The sequence below is a fragment of the Coregonus lavaretus genome (assembly GCF_964263955.1).
Source record: "Coregonus lavaretus genome assembly, chromosome: 27".
NCBI classification, from domain to species: Eukaryota; Metazoa; Chordata; class Actinopteri; order Salmoniformes; family Salmonidae; genus Coregonus; species Coregonus lavaretus.
In genome coordinates, this window is record NC_140014.1 from 35,649,277 (window position 1) to 35,666,978 (window position 17,702).

The 17,702-nt window shown below is 45.1% G+C and overlaps 1 protein-coding gene across 2 annotated transcripts in view; it reads right to left on the reverse strand.

Annotated features, from left to right (window-relative positions):
* LOC311102895 (protein PALS1-like) overlaps positions 1–17,702 on the reverse strand; it is a 63,270-nt gene that overhangs the window by 23,936 nt on the left and 21,632 nt on the right. For both annotated transcript variants that reach the window (XM_084144364.1, XM_084144363.1), the window contains 2 exons: positions 5,751–6,298; positions 3,846–4,054 (listed from right to left, as the gene is read on the reverse strand). In XM_084144364.1, the coding sequence (XP_084000490.1) occupies positions 3,846–4,054; positions 5,751–6,129 (588 nt within the window). In that variant the 5' untranslated portion in view covers positions 6,130–6,298. The remainder of the gene's footprint in view (positions 1–3,845; positions 4,055–5,750; positions 6,299–17,702) is intronic.

Genomic DNA, 17,702 nt, shown 5'->3' on the forward strand with positions numbered 1-17,702 from the left:
AACCTGAGCCTCCACCTTCACTATGGTGAAACACATTACAGAAATACACTAAGCAGCACAAAATAAGCTCAATGTAATTGAAGAATCCATAGAATCTATCCACTTCTGGGAAAATTGGAACACTAAACAAAAAAACAAGAAGAGCTATCTATCCAAAATGGAGATGTATAGATAAACCACTTCTCCAATCTTGTTGGCCCTATAACAAAGAACAAACTGCAAAAACATACAGTATGCATGATCAAGTAAAAATCTTAGTCAGCTATTAAAAACTACCAGAACACACTGGATTCTCCAATTACATTGAATGGACTACTGGACAAAATACAAACCCTTCAACCCAAAAAGGCCTGTGGTACTAAATGAAATGATACAATACACAGACTACAAATTCCAATTGGCTATACTTAAACTCTTTAACATCATCCTCAGCTCTGGCATCTTCCCCAATACTTGGAACCAAGGAACTACCGTGTGATATGCGTCTACAGCAACCTTAGGAAAATCCTCTCCATGATTATCATCAACAGCAGACTCCTATATTTCCTCAGTGAAAAGAATGTCCTGAGCAAATGTCAAATTGGCTTTTTACCAAATTACCGTAAGACAGACCACGTATTCACCTTGCACATCCTTATTGACAAACAAACAAAACAAAAGCAAAGTATTCTCATGCTTTGTTGATTTCAAGCATGAGGATCTGCTATACAAATTGATGGAAAGATTTGTTGGGGTGGGGAAAACATACGATATTATCAAATCCATGTACACAACAAGTGTGCGGTTAAAATGGGCAAAAAACACATGTATTTCCTCAGGGCTGGGGGGTGAGACAGGGATGGAGCTTGAGCCCCACCCTCTTCAACATTTATATCAACGAATTGGCGAGGGCTCTACAACAGTCTGAAGCACTCTGCCTCACCCTACTAGACTCTGAAGTCAAATGTTTACTGTTTGCAGATGATCTGGTTTTTCTGTCCCCAACCAAGGAGCCTACAGCAGCACCTAGATCTTCTGCACAGATTGTTAGACAGTTAATCTCAGTAAGACAAAAATTGGCAGGACCACAAATACAAATTCCACCTAGACACTGTTGTCTTAGAGCACACCCCAAAAATATAACTACTTTGGCCTAAACCTGAGCACCACAGGTAACTTCCACGAAGCTGTGAACAATCTAAGAGTCAAGGCAAGAAGGGCCTTCTATGCCATCAAAAGGAACATAACATTTGACATCCCAACTAGGATCTGGCAAAAAATGATTGAATCAGTTATAGAACCCATTGCCCTTTATGGTTGTGAGGTCTGGGGTCCAATCACCAACCAATAATTCATAAAATAGAACAAACACCAAATTGAGACACTGAATGCAGAATTCTGCAAAAACATCCTCCGTGTACAATGTAAAACCAAGGCCATAACAAAGCCTGGAGAAGCGTCCCCTCAGCCAGCTGGTCCTGGGGCTCTGTTCACAAACACAAACAGACCCCACAGAGCCCCAGGACAGCAACACAATAAGACCCAACCAAATCATGAGAAAACAAAAAGATAATTACGTGACACATTGGAAAGAATTAACAAAAAAACAAAGCAAACTGGAATGTTATTTGGCCCTAAACAGAGAATACACAGTGACAGAATACCTGACCACTGTGATTGACACAAAATTAAGAAGAGTTTTGACTTTGTACAGACTCAGTGAGCATGGCCTTGCTATCGAGAGAGGCCGCCATAGGCAGACCTGGCTCTCAAGAGAAGTCAGGCTATATTTGCACACTGCCCACAAAATGAGGTGGATACCGAGCTGCACTTCCTAACCTCCTGGCCAAATGTATGACCATATTAGAGACACATATTTCCCTCAGATTACACAAATCCAATCTTGACCCAATCCATATCTATTAGGTGAAATACCAGTGTGCCACCACAGCAGCAAGATTTGCGACAAGAAAAGGGCAACCAGTGGAGCACAAACACCATTGTAAATACAACCTATATTTATCTGTTTATTTATTTTCATTTACATTGTTACAACACCAATAATATAACATTTGAAATGTCTATATTATTTAAAAACTTGTGAGTGTAATGTTTACTGTTCATTTCTAATTTATTTCCCTTGTTTATTTCCCTTTTGTTTATTGTCTATTTCATTTGCTTTGTCAATGTAAACATATGTTTCCCATGCCAATAAAGCCCTTTGAATTGAATTGAATTGAATTGAATTGAATTGAGAGAGAGACAGACAGACAGACAGACAGACAGAGACACATAGTGAGAGAGTACGAGAGGCCCTATTGTGAGTGTCCTGTCTAGTCCAGGTCAGAGAGTTTGAGTTCTTGATGAGTTTGGGCTCTAATGATGGGGCGGGCTGAGTACAAGAGCTGTTCTGTGCTGCTGGCTGGGGGAGAATGAGATGACAACAACAACAACAACAATAAACAAGTTTATTGTTGAGTCTCTCATTAACACTTCACACTACAGTGATTCCAGGCAAACAGGCTTTCTCCTCAATTAGGCTTCATTAGTGGACAAAACATAACAAAAAGTCATTTGAAGTACTTTGAAGAGGTTTCTGTCCATTAAAAACCTCTTACACTGCACAAATTCTGCTGAACTTCATGTTCATGCTCGTAGGCTACCTAATTCAGTCATACTCGATTGCTTGTGTGCGTCTCAGTGTGTATGTGTATGTGTGTGCACGCAAGTTTCAGTGTGTGTGTGTGCATGTGGTGCGTATGTGTTTGAGTGTGTGCGTGTCTCAGTGTGTGTGTATTCCTATAATTGTGTGACAGACCCTCCCCAGTCTTTACTCTTGGCCTGTTCGCTTGGCCTCAGATCGAGTGTGTCTCTCCCATTTCCTTCCATTCTAGTTCCCAGGCAGTCTGAGGTGGGGGCTCAGCCAAAGACCAGTGGAGCAACGCACAGCTTGATTTGGAATTGATATACAGGAGCACTAACCCCTACTGCCTCATTCTACCCTCAGACCCATCCTCTGTCCCAGCCCCATTCGCTTGTCCCAGCCCCATCCTCTTCCCCCAGCCCCAAACCACCCTCTTCCCCCAGCCCCAAACCACCCTCTTCCCCCAGCCCCAAACCACCCTCTTCCCCAGCCCCAAACCACCCTCTTCCCCCAGCCCCAAACCACCCTCTTCCCCCAGCCCTACTCAGTATGCTCCAGGTACAAGTTTCCCACAGGCAACAGATCCTAAGATCAGCTTACTCCTCCGCCAACACTACCCTTAATGATTCTAATGCAAAACACAAAACTGACTCTGTATCAGCATCCCCCTCTTTCCTCTTGAGCCAGCTCATGTACTGAGCCACTTCTGTAGGCACAGATATAGGATCAGTTCTTCCTATGCAAACCCTAACCCTGACGTAGTAATACCCCAAACTGACTTGAGATCAGCGTCGAGGCCCTGAACGTGGTGTGTGTATGGGATAATCAACGAGGGGCTATGCGTTCTGTGGGAAATACTGCACAACGTTGAAGGTGTGTGCCAGGACGCGCTAGAGTACATGCTAAGATGGCAAAAATTCGCTAGCTAGCTAACCAACAACTGTAACGATGTATTTGAGAGACAACAAGTGCTCATTGTGCAACTTTATTAATGTTTTCAATAAACATTGGAGACTAAATATAGTTTACATGTTGTCAACAGTCTAATCCAACCATGTCTGTTTTGCCCCATAGTTGTTGCTAAATAACCAAGCCATCTATAAGTGTGGGGAAGGGTGGGATGGGCCGGTTCATGTGCTGCTGTTACATATCTGTAAGCCCAGATCTAGGATCAGCTTACCCTAACCTTAACACCCCAAACTGACTCCAGATCAGGACTCACCTCGTGTGCCAGATCCTGAGCGCGGTCTGTGTGTGGGAAGGGCGGGCTGGGCCTGTTCATGTGCTGGGCCACAGCATTGTGGATGTTGAAGGCCTTCTGGAAGTCAGTCTTCTGGACCAGCTGCAGCACCAGCTCCACGTCCTCCTGGCTCTGGCCGTCTGACAGGCAGTGCTGCACCTGCTTCAGGGACATCAGCAGCTCCTCCAACTCTGTAGGCAGGGACAGGGGGGAGAGTCAGGCATACATATACTGTCCTGACAGGGGGGAGAGTCAGGCATACATATACTGTCCTGACAGGGGGGAGAGTCAGGCATACATATACTGTACTGACAGGGGGGAGAGTCAGGCATACATATACTGTCCTGACAGGGGGGAGAGTCAGGCATACATATACTGTACTGACAGGGGGGAGAGTCAGGCATACATATACTGTCCTGACAGGGGGGAGAGTCAGGCATACATATACTGTCCTGACAGGGGGGAGAGTCAGGCATACATATACTGTCCTGACAGGGGGGAGAGTCAGGCATACATATACTGTACTGACAGGGGGGAGAGTCAGGCATACATATACTGTCCTGACAGGGGGGAGAGTCAGGCATACATATACTGTCCTGACAGGGGGGAGAGTCAGGCATACATATACTGTCCTGACAGGTCACCCATAGAAAAATTGTACACAAAAGCCTGACACACACATGCTCAGATTCAGGAAAAAATAACAGTGAACTCATACAGGGACTATGGTCAATACAGGATATTAATAGCTGGGATACAACTCCAAAATAATCATAAAATTCTTAAATCTTACCAGCTCTCTCAAATTCAGACCCCTCTCTTAGGCATATCTTTCCAGTGTAAGTAATACCAAAATAAGAAGAGGGTCGGTGTGTGTCAAAGGGAGTATGTTATTGGGTGGCTAGTGTCATCTCATCTGATGGAGGATCTCCTTTCACTCTCCATTTTTAATTCACTGGGTATTTTATGTACCTTCTGTCCTACATATTGTTTTCTTAGGCAGGCTTTATGATTTTCTTAGGCAGGCTTTATGATTTTCTTAGGCAGGCTATATGATGTGTATCATTTCAATGCATTATTAACTTGGCAGGAGGAGTGGTAGAGCAGGCCAAGGACAGGACATGGAGCACCCACTCAGGGAGAGAGAGCAGCCATTGTAGCCAGGGTCAGAATGTTTTGTAACATACTTTTTAATTACCCTCCCATCACAGGGTCCCCTGCCCTCCCCCCTGAGGATCACTCACTCACTCACTCACTCACTCACTTACTCAGAAAGCTTTAGAACAGGAATGCACCCACCATAGGCCTACAGACTTGGGTTAAGAGACTGAGGGAAAGCCACAGACAGACACACAGGATACATATGTACTGAGAGAAAAGAGATGGATGATTCTAAAAGCTAGAGATGTCAAGATCAGGGCTATTAAGCTGTCATTTTATTAGTCTGGTTGATGTCATGTGTCTGTCTGTCTGTCTGTCTGATACTGTTGATGCTGCTGTCTTGATCCAGGCCTCTCTTGAAGAGATGTTTATCTCAACGAGACTAACCTAGTTAAATAAAGGTTAAATGATAGCTTTATGCTGTTCTGACAGCTCTAGAGGTGTTTTCTGAATTCCAAATGGAATCCTGTAAATCTAAAAAGACGAACTTAAGCAAAATGGCACTTCCTTCACCACGCTACGTGAGCAGTAATGTTGCCATACTTACATAGTGTGGTTAGGGGCTAGCGGTTCATTTTGAATTCAGCAAGACACTCCCACTTTATCCTGGCTAGTGATCAGGGACTGATGCCAAACAACTATTCTGTTCAGAATCGCATCACTTAATAGAACACTATAATATTGTATATCTTTGTTCAGACTGTTCTCATACTCAGTCCTACCCACCCAGTAGAGTGGGGGCTCCCAGGTTGGGCGGCAGTCCCAGTGGCCCTCCAGGGCCCTCGATGGGGTCGAAGGTGGGGTTATCGATGCCCACCTTGGGGTTCTGAGACAGCTTCTTGAGCCGTATGGAGGCGTTCAGATCCAGCTCCTGTCTGTTCCTGCCCTCCTCCTCCCTCCTCCTCCTCAGGTCCTCCTGGTGCTGACGGATCCTCTCCAGCTGGGCAGAGCGCCTCACAGGCAGGGTACGGGCACCCAGGTCCACCGGGCAGTCCACCGCCATCTCCCTGTGCCACTGCTGGGGCTCCTCCTGGATCGCCTCACCCCCTCCTCCTCTTCCGTCTGACTCAGTCACGTGACCGTTCATATAGGATGTGGTCATCATTACTACCCTTGTGCCTCCTCCTCCTACGTGTGTGTTTTTGCAAGTGGTTGGCTGGGGGAAGCACTATGAGGGGTGATCTCTGCATGTCCTGGACCCAGTGGCCATGACACCCTGACTCACTACTGATGACTCGGCAGATGCTGGGATTCCAGGAGGGAGGGAGGGACACCTGCAGAACAGGAAGGGAAGAACGGTTAGTATGGTACAGAAATGCTGTCGGTCACAGACAAACCACAACATAATACAGCCACACTACCTTACATTTCAATACCAGGGATTTTTCTGCCATTGTAATCTTTGGGCCGCCCGCCTAAATCCAAACAAATGGAAAAACGCTCTCAGTGTAAACTTAAAAAAATACCACAAGCAGATATAAAGAATGGAGAATGGAGCTATATATTTCTTAATAATATAATCTTTGAGAACTAACAATCACCTAAATAAAAGCCACGCCCACCACGTAAGCCCCTTTTTGATCCAGAAAAAACACAGAATACACAAACAGAGCAATCATAGTCACTCACGGTACACACATCTCTCGATCCATAATTCCACCAAAAATAAAGAGCTTTTTAGACAAATCACTCACATACACACACTCCTCCCCAGCCAACGTCAAAAACCTCTACCCCCAACCCACTGTAAACAACCTAACATACACTTCAAGCGGAAGCCAGAGACTATGCTATTTCCACACATGTGGACACCAGGAAGAGTAGCTGCTGCTTCAGCAACAGCTAATGGGGATCCTAATAAAATATTACAGACGCCTAGCTATTACACTACTTCCCTCTGTTGTCCCTGCTGTTCTCTACAGGTCCCTCCCTCCCACTGTTGTCCCTGCTGTTCTCTACAGGTCCCTCCCTCCCACTGTTGTCCCTGCTGTTCTCTACAGGTCCCTCCCTCCCACTGTTGTCCCTGCTGTTCTCTACAGGTCCCTCCCTCCCACTGTTGTCCCTGCTGTTCTCTACAGGTACCTCCCTCCCACTGTATTCCCTGCTGTTCTCTATAGGTCCCGCCTTCCCGCTGTTGTCCCTGCTGTTCTCCACAGGTCCCTCCCTCCCTCCGATTGTTGTCTCTGCTGTTCTCTACAGGTCCCTCCCACTGTAGTCCCTGCTGTTCTCTACATGTCCCTCCCTCCCTCCCACTGTTGTCCCTGCTGTTCTCTACAGGTCCCTCCCTCCTGCTGTTGTCCCTGCTGTTCTCTACAGGTCCTTCCCTCCCTCCGACTGTTGTCCCTGCTGTTCTCTACAGGTCCCTCCAACTGTTGTCCCTGCTGTTCTCTACAGGTCTCTCCCTCTGTTGTTCCTGCTGTTCTCTACAGGTCCCTCCCTCCCACTGTTGTCCCTGCTGTTCTGTACAGGTTCCTCCCTCCCGCTGTTGTCCCTGCTGTTCTCCATAGGTCCATCCCTCCCACTGTATTCCCTGCTGTTCTCTACAGGTCCCTCCCTCCCTCCCACTGTTGTTCCTGCTGTTCTCTACAGGTCCCTCCCTCCTGCTGTTGTCCCTGCTGTTCTCTACAGGTCCCTCCCTCCCTCCCTCTGTTGTCCCTGCTGTTCTCTACAGGTCCCTCCCTCCGGCTGTTGTCCCTGCTGTTCTGTACAGGTCCCTCCTGTCAGCTAGTTGAGCCAGACCAGACCAGACCACAGAGGCCATTATTACACAGTTATCACCTTATATTACACACACAGACCGTTTTAAACCAAACAAATACCTCAGCCCTCTCTCTCTCACACACACACACACACACACACACACACACACACACACACACACACACACAGTCAGTCAAACACTCAAACACACTCCACACTTTTAACCCTTGACCCACAGACATACTCCCCTCTTCAACGGATCTCTCAGACAAAAGGGTCAAAGGGCACTGAGGGAAACATCTCTGCAGTTTTACACTTAAGATGTATAGCCTTTAGGGCTGTCCCCGACAAAAAAAAAAGAGTAATCTGTTCTTTCGACCAATCGATTTGTCTAAATGTTTTAGCGTGTATTTTTCCATATATAAACACATCCTATGTGTTTGAATCAAATCAACTATATGCACTGAGCTTGTCTGATGGTTTAACACTAGAACCGCTAAAGCAGTCATTTTGACTGCTCATTAATTTATTTTATTACTCTGCCCCCCTTCGTCCTTGACTTTTCCTAAATAAGTTTAGATAACACACTGCCGTTGTTAGAATCGTAATATCACAAACACAACTGGATTTTTAGGAGGGCTTATCATTATTTGAATGGTTTTCCCCCGTTGGCCCTCCTTCTCCCGACAGTAGGGCCTGCTCCACTCATTCTCCAGACAGTAGGGCCTGCTCCACTCATTCTCCAGACAGTAGGGCCTGCTCCACTCATTCTCCAGACAGTAGGGCCTGCTCCACTCATTCTCCAGACAGTAGGGCCTGCTCCACTCATTCTCCAGACAGTAGGGCCTGCTCCACTCATTCTCCCGACAGTAGGGCCTGCTCCACTCATTCTCCAGACAGTAGGGCCTGCTCCACTCATTCTCCCGACAGTAGGGCCTGCTCCACTCATTCTCCAGACAGTAGGGCCTGCTCCACTCATTCTCCCGACAGTAGGGCCCGCTCCACTCATTCTCCCGACAGTAGGGCCTGCTCCACTCATTCTCCCGACATTGGAAGATGCAGTATCCAGTTGATAATCACCCCGATAACTGCCTCAAAACTGAACCTAAACTATACCAAATTAATTTCACACATATAACAGATTAAATAAGAAGTAAAGTATAATGGGGGAGAAAGGGGGAGTTGATGAGCGAGGGGAGGTGGACAATGCATAATTATGTAATCACCAATTGTGAATGAAGAACAGGGCCATTCTATTGTATTGATCTATTCTAATTAAAATCTCAAAATGGTATGTACCTATATCAGTCCACCAAATCCAAGCAGTCTTATCAGTCTACTCTGGCCTACTTGGAGTACACAGGGAGAGCATGCGTCATTTACAACGGCAAGAAGACCAAGATGACTGGATGTACATGCTGCGGTTAGCACTGCTACAAGATCTGATTGAAATCGCCTCAGACGGTGGGGAAGAAACGAATGATGACATCTCTGATGATTTTTCTTCTGATTCTGAGCCTCAGCCTGAACCTAAGTGCAAAAAAGCCAGAACGCTACGCACTGAGCAGCTGCCCGCGCCACCAACAAATGAAACGGTGAGATAAACATACACATCGGAAAACATACACATCGGGCAGCAAGTGAGCGAGTGTCGAAGAATGTTGTGATGAGGCTTGTGGAACCTTACAAGGACAAAGCGAGCTCCCTCCCTCTGTGCAAAAAATAAGGCACCTGCACAGCCGTACAACGATGCTGACAACAGGTCTTGCCTTACATTGGTATAGTGTGAGTGTTGTCTTGTCATTCTTCAGCATCGTTGTACGGCTGTGCAGGTGCCTAATTTTGCACAGAGGGAGGGAGCTCCCTTCTCGCTTTGTTCATGGTGCCGACAAGGCTTGTTTTATTTGCAAGCAACTTGTTCACCAATGACAGTGAAGTGAAGAAATTGAATGAGTAGGTGTTCTAAAACTTTTGAACGGTAGTGTATATATACAGTACCCGTCAAATGTTTGGACACACCTACTCATTCAAGGGTTTTTCTTTATTTTTACTATTTTCTACATTGTAAAATAATAGTGAAGACATTAAAACTATGAAATAACACATATGAAATTATGTAGTAACCAAAAACGTGTTAAACAAATCAAAATATATGTTTGCCTTGATGACAGCTTTGCACATTCTTGGCATTCTCTCAACCAGCTTCATGAGGTAGTCACCTGGAATGCATTTCAATTAACAGGTGTGCCTTCTTAAAAGTTAATTTGCGGAATTCCTTAATTTCTTAATGCGTTTGAGCCAATCAGCTGTGTAGTGACAAGGTAGGGGGGTATTCAGAAGATAGCCCTATTTGGTAAAAGACCAAGTCCATATTATGGCAAGAACAGCTCAAATAAGCAAAGAGAAACGATAGTCCATCATTACTTTAAGACATGAAGGTCAGTCAATACGGAACATTTCAAGAACTTTGAAAGTTTCTTCAAGTGCAGTCGCAAAAACCAAGCACTATGATGAAACTGGCTCTCATGAGGACCGCCACAGGAATGGAAGACCCAGCGTTCCAACCGCCGTGGCTTTGTGAGACGCGGTGTGGGTGAACGGATGATCGCTGCATGTGTATTTCCCACCGTAAAGCATGGAGGAGGAGGTGTTATAGTGTGGCAGTGCTTTGCTGGTGACACTGTCTTTGATTTATTTAGAATTCAAGGCACACTTAACCAGCATGGCTACCACAGCATTCTGAAGCGATACGCCATCCCATCTGGTTTGGGCTTAGTGGGACTATCATTTGTTTTTCAACAGGACAATGACCCAACACACCTCCAGGCTGTGTAAGTGCTACTTTACCAAGAAGGAGAGTGATGGAGTGCTGCATCAGAGGACCTGGCCTCCACAATCCCCCGACCTCAACCCAATTGAGATGGTTGGGATGAGTCGGACCGCAGAGTGAATGAAAAGCGACCAACAAGTGCTCAGCATATGTGGGAACTCCTTCAAGACTGTTGGAAAAGCATTCCAGGTGAAGCTGATTGAGAGAATGTCAAGAGTGTGCAAAGCTGTCATGAAGGCAAAGGGTGGCTTTTTGAACAATCTCTAATATAAAATGTTGTTTGTTACTTGTTTCTCTGACTGAAAAGTTCTGTTACCGAAATACCTCATTTGTTTAGGAAAAACATTCCCTATTCCAGAGGGCCTGACCTATAGCCTATCAATCACATCAATAAATTGGTTATAACAAACGCCGAACACAGTAATGTCGACAGCAAAATCGATGTGGAGGACGTGAAAAAGAAACTCGAAACGGGCGAATGTTTACTGTTTGCTCAGGAGGGAAAGGGGAAGTCAGATGTGTGGAAGACATTTTACTTAGTTGTGGAAACTACTGGAGATCAAGAAAAAGGAGGGTATAGGAGCAAGCTCTGCGTGAGTAGTGTGTGCCAAACAGTTGCTGTTAGATTACAATATATTATTTTTTCTGACCATTTGGAACAGTGTAAACAACACTAAATAAATAAGTGTACCAGAGTCTGTTCTAACGAAAAAATAATAATATATAAAGCCTTTATTACAGCAGACTAAAAACAGTTGTAAGCATTCCTGATTTGCAGTTTATTTATTGTTCAGGCTAATTATTCAAAGCTCCTTTTGTTATTAAATTTTTTAACTAAAATGCTTGATTGCATTTCAAAGCAGAATGACTCCTATGCTGTGTGATGACATGAACAAATTAATGATTAATTGATTGATTGATACAGTAGCCTATATATTGAAATATAGGCCTAAGTAAGTTACAGTATTAAAGACTAAACAGGACGCGCTTTTAGGCCTACAGCTCCATGATGGTTATACAAGGCTACCACTATAACATTTACATTTACGTCATTTAGCAGACGCTCTTATCCAGAGCGACTTACAAATAAGAAGCCTACTAATAATAATGACATTAATTATTATAATGATCATAATAATAATAATATGAAGGAGATCAAGAGAAAGGACGGTATAGGAGCAAGAGCTGCTGTGCATATTATGTGTGACAAACAGGAACTGTTAGATTAAAATATAAATTTTCTGCCCGTTTGGAACAGTGTAAACACTAAATCAATTCTAAGCAATACCAGAGAGACTCTTCTAATGAAAGAAAATGGTGAAGCTGAATTTGTGAAATTGCTTTATCCTACATTTTGCGGTTACGTGAGGCTTGGTGCTCACGGAATCAGTAGGCTATTAAACAAACATAAACTGGCAACATAAGCAAGATACAGTGAGGGAAAAAAGTATTTGATCCCCTGCTGATTTTGTACGTTTGCCCACTGACAAAGAAATGATCAGTCTATATTTTTAATGGTAGGTTTATTTGAACAGTGAGAGACAGAATAACAACAACAAAATCCAGAAAAACGCATGTGGAAAATGTTATAAATTGATTTGCATTTTAATGAAGGAAATAAGTATTTGACCCCCTCTCAATCAGAACGATTTCTGGCTCCCAGGTGTCTTTTATACAGGTAACGAGCTGAGATTAGGAGCACACTCTTAAAGGGAGTGCTCCTAATCTCAGTTTGTTGCCTGTATAAAAGACACCTGTCCACAGAAGCAATCAATCAATCAGATTCCAAACTCTCCACCATGGCCAAGACCAAAGAGCTCTCCAAGGATGTCAGGGACAAGATTGTAGACCTACAAAAGGCTGGAATGGGCTACAAGACCATCGCCAAGCAGCTTGGTGAGAAGGTAGCCAACTCTCTTGCTATCTCTCTCAGAATGACCTTCTTGATCCAAACCAGTCAGGTTTCAAGACTGGTCATTCAACTGAGACTGCTCTTCTCTGTGTCACGGAGGCTCTCCGCACTGCTAAAGCTAACTCCCTCTCCTCTGCTCTTGTCCTTCTAGACCTGTCTGCTGCCTTTGATACTGTGAACCATCAGATTCTCCTCTCCACCCTCTCCGAGTTGGCATCTCCGGCGCGGCTCACTCCTGGATTGCGTCCTACCTGACAGGTCGCTCCTACCAAGTGGCGTGGCGAGAATCTGTCTCCGCACCACGTGCTCTCACCACTGGTGTCCCCCAGGGCTCAGTTCTAGGCCCTCTCCTATTCTCGCTATACACCAAGTCACTTGGCTCTGTCATATCCTCACATGGCCTCTCCTATCATTGCTACGCAGACGACACACAACTAATCTTCTCTTTTCCCCCTTCTGATAACCAGGTGGCGAATCGCATCTCTGCATGTCTGGCAGACATATCAGTGTGGATGACGGATCACCACCTCAAGCTGAACCTCGGCAAGACGGAGCTGCTCTTCCTCCCGGGGAAGGACTGCCCGTTCCATGATCTCGCCATCACGGTTGACAACTCCGTTGTGTCCTCCTCCCAGAGTGCAAAAAGCCTTGGCGTGACCCTGGACAACACCCTGTTGTTCCCTGCTAACATCAAGGCGGTGACCCGATCCTGTAGGTTCATGCTCTACAACATTCGGAGAGTACGACCCTGCCTTACACAGGAAGCGGCACAGGTCCTAATCCAGGCACTTGTCATCTCCCGTCTGGATTACTGCAACTCGCTGTTGGCTGGGCTCCCTGCCTGTGCCATTAAACCCCTACAACTCATCTAGAATGCTGCAGCCCGTCTGGTGTTCAACCTTCCCAAGTTCTCTCACGTCACCCCGCTCCTCCGCACAGTCCACTGGCTTCCAGTTGAAGCTCGCATCTGCTACAAGACCATGGTGCTTGCCTACGGAGCTGCGAGGGGACCGGCACCTCCGTACCTTCAGGCTCTGATCAGTCCCTACACCCAAACGAGGGCATTGCGTTCATCCACCTCTGGCCTGCTGGCCCCCCTACCTCTGCGGAAGCACAGTTCCCACTCAGCCCAGTCAAAACTGTTCGCTGCTCTGGCACCCCAATGGTGGAACAAGCTCCCTCACGACGCCAGGACAGCGGAGTCATTCACCACCTTCCGGAGACACTTGAAACCCCACCTCTTTAAGGAATACGATAAAGTAATCTTTCTACCCCCCCCCTTATCCCAACCACCCAAAAAATATATATATATATTGTAAAGTGGTTATCCCACTGGCTACAAGGTGAATGCACCAATTTGTAAGTCGCTCTGGATAAGAGCGTCTGCTAAATGACGTAAATGTAATGTAAATGTGACAACAGTTGGTGCGATTATTCGCAAATGGAAGAAACTGTCAATCTCCCTTGGCCTGGGGCTCCACGCAAGATCGAAAAAATAAGTTTGCCAATGAACATCTGAATGATTCAGAGGAGAACTGGGTGAAAGTGTTGTGGTCAGATGAGACCAAAATCGAGCTCTTTGGCATCAACTCAACTCGTCGTGTTTGGAGGAGGAGGAATGCTGCCTATGACCCCAAGAACACCATCCCCACCGTCAAACATGGAGGTGGAAACATTATGCTTTGGGGGTGTTTTTCTGCTAAGGGGACAGGACAACTTCACCGCATCAAAGGGACGATGGATGGGGCCAAGTACCATCAAATCTTGGGTGAGAACCTCCTTCCCTCAGCCAGGGCATTGAAAATGGGTTGTGGATGGGTATTCCAACATGACAATGACCCAAAACACACAGCCAAGGCAACAAAGGAGTGCCTCAAGAAGAAGCACATTAAGGTCCTGGAGTGGCCTAGCCAGTCTCCAGACCTTAATCCCATAGAAAATGTGTGGCGGGAGCTGAAGGTTCGAGTTGCCTAACGTCAGCCTCGAAACCGTAATGACTTGGAGAAGATCTGCAAAGAGGAGTGGGACAAAATCCCTCCTGAGATGTGTGCAAACCTGGTGGCCAACTATAAGAAACGTCTGACTTCAGTGATTGCCAACAAGGGTTTTGCCACCAAGTACTAAGTCATGTTTTGCAGAGGGGTAAAATACGTATTTCCCTCATTAAAATGCAAATCAATTTATAACATTTTTGACATGCATTTTTCTGGATTTTTTTGTTGTTATTCTGTCTCTCACTGTTCAAATAAGCCTACCATAAAAATTATAGACTGATACTTTCTTTGTCAGTGGGCAAACGTACAAAATCAGCAGGGGATCAAATACTTTTTTCCCCTCACTGTATGTCTTACTTCTGTAGATATACACTGAGTATACAAAACATGTCATGCTCTTTCCATGACAGACTGATCAGGTGAATCCAGGTGAAAGCTATGATCACTTATTGATGTCACTTGTTAAATCCACTTCAATTTGTGTAGATGAAGGGGAGGAGATTTTTAAGTCTTGATACAATTGAGACATGGATTGTGTATGAGTGCCATTCAAAGGGTGAATGGGCAAGACAAAAGATTTGAACGGGGTAAGGTAGTAGGTGCCAGGCGCACCGGTTTGTGTCAAGAACTGCAACGCTGCTGGGTTTTTCACACAACAGTTTCCTGTGTGTATCAAGATTGGTCCACCACCCAAAGGACATCCAACCAACTTAACACAACTGTGGAAAGCATTACAGTCAACATGGGCCAGCATCCCTGTGGAACGCTTGACACCTTGTAGAGTCCATGCCCCGACGAATTGAGGCTGTTCTAAGGGCAAAAGGGGGAGGGGGGGTGCAACAAAAAATGAGGAAATTGTTCCTAATGTTTTGTACACTCAGTGTATATGGATGATTTATAAAGCCAGGCACATTTAACAGTTAGGCTATTGATTATAGACCTATTTAAATTGGGGTTTCCTCTCTCCTAAATGTTCTTAGACAATTAAGGAAAAGTCTGTTTCCTCGTCTCCTCACGCCGCTGCTGCCTCCGCCGCATTGTTCTCAACACCAATACGCTGGTTAACTTCGCTATTATGCACCCAGCAACATATAGGGAAAGGCGCCAATTCAACGGCGCACAAAATATTACGTTTCAGAACCGTGGACAGCGACAGCTATCCATCGCGGGGGAAAGCACATTTGTTATAAAATAATATTATACATTGCATTCTGAAAGTATTCAGACCCCTTGACTTTTTTCACATTTTGTTACGTTACAGCCTTATTCTAAAATTGATTAAATTGTGTTTTTTTCTCAAACTACACACAATACCCCATAATGACAAAGCAAAAATATATTTTTAGAAATGGCAAATTTCTAAAAAATAAAAAATTGAAATATGAAATTTACATAAGTATTCAGACCCTTTACTCAGTACTTTGTTGAAGCACCTTTAGCAGCGATTAGAGCCTCGAGTCTTCTTGGGTATGACACTACATGCTTGGCACACCTGTATTTGGGGGGTTTCTCCCATTATTTTCTGCAGATCCTCTCAAGCTCTGTCAGGTGGTCCTCTGTAGCTCAGCTGGTAGAGCACGGCGCTTGTAATGCCAAGGTAGTGGGTTCGATCCCCGGGACCACCCATACACAAAAATGTATGCACGCATGACTGTAAGTCGCTTTGGATAAAAGCGTCTGCCAAATGGCATATTATTATATTATATTATTATATTATATTATTATTATTATTATTATATTATAGGTTGGATGGGGAGCGTCGCTGCACAGCTATTTTCAGGTCTCTCAAGAGACGATCGGGTTCAAGTCCGGGCTCTGGCTGGGCCACTCAAGGACATTCAGAAACTTGCCCCGAAGCCACTCCTGCGTTGTCTTGGCTGTGTGCTTAGGGTCGTTGTCCTGTTGGAAGGTGAACCTTCGCCCCAGTCTGAGATCCTGAGCGCTCTGGAGCAGGTTTTCATCAAGCATCTCTCTGTACTTTGCGCCGTTCATCTTTCCCTCGATCCTGACTAGTCTCCCAGTCCCTGCTGCTGAAAACATCCCCACACTCATGATGCTACCACCACCATCCTTCACCGTAGGGATGGTGCCAGGTTTCCTCCAGATGTGACACTTGGCATTCAGGCCAAATCTTGGTTTCATCAGACCAGAGAATCTTGTTTCTCATGGTCTGAGAGTCTTTAGGTGTCTTTTGGCAAACTCCAAGCGGGCGGTCATGTGCCTTTTACTGAGGAGTGGCTTCCGTCTGGCCACTCTACCATAAAGGCCTGATTGGTGGTGTGGTGAAGAGATGGTTGTCCTTCTGGAAGGTTCTCCCATCTCCACAGAGGAACTCTGGAGCTCTGTCAGAGTCACCATCAGGTTCTTGGTCACCTCCCTGACCAAGGCCCTTCTCCCCAAATTGCACAGTTTGGCCGGGCGGTCAGCTCTAGGAATAGTCTTGGTGGTTCCAAACTTCTTCCATTTAAGAATGATGGAGGCCACTGTGTTCTTGCGGGACCTTCAATGCTGTAGAAATGTTTTGGTACCCTTCCCCAGATCTGTGCCTCGACACAATCCTGTCTCAGAGCTCTACGGCCAATTCCTTCGACCTCATGGCTTGTTTTTTCTCTGACATGCACCGTCAACAGTGCGATCTTATATAGACCTTTCCAAATCATGTTCAATCAATTGAATTGACCACAGGTGGCCTCCAATCAAGTTGTAGAAACATCTCAAGGATGATAAATAGAAACAAGATGCACCTGAGCTCAATTTCGAGTCTCATAACAAAGGGTCTGAATACTTATGTAAATAAGGTATTTCAGTTTTTTATTTGTAATACATTTGCAAACATTTCTAAAAACCTGTTTTCGCTTTGTCATTATGGGGTATTGTGTGTAGATTGATTATTTTTAAAATACATTTTAGAATAAGACTAACGTAACAAAATGTGGAAAAAGTCAAGGCGTCTGAATACTTTCCAAATGCACTGTATTTATTAGTGTTGCACCATTATTCTTACATAATGTAACCATTTACAATTTCAGTATCACATATCTTAGATTGATGGACTGGGCCAACCCCGTGGCCTCCACAATGGATCAGTCCACTCAGACAAGCACGAATCAGACAGGTGTCTTGAGCACCAAATAGAAAATACAAAACATGTATTTGCGACTGCTCTACTAAAGAAATCACGGTCGACCAACAGCCTATCGACCAAACAACCGACCAGTTGACTAAATGGGGTCAGCCCTAAA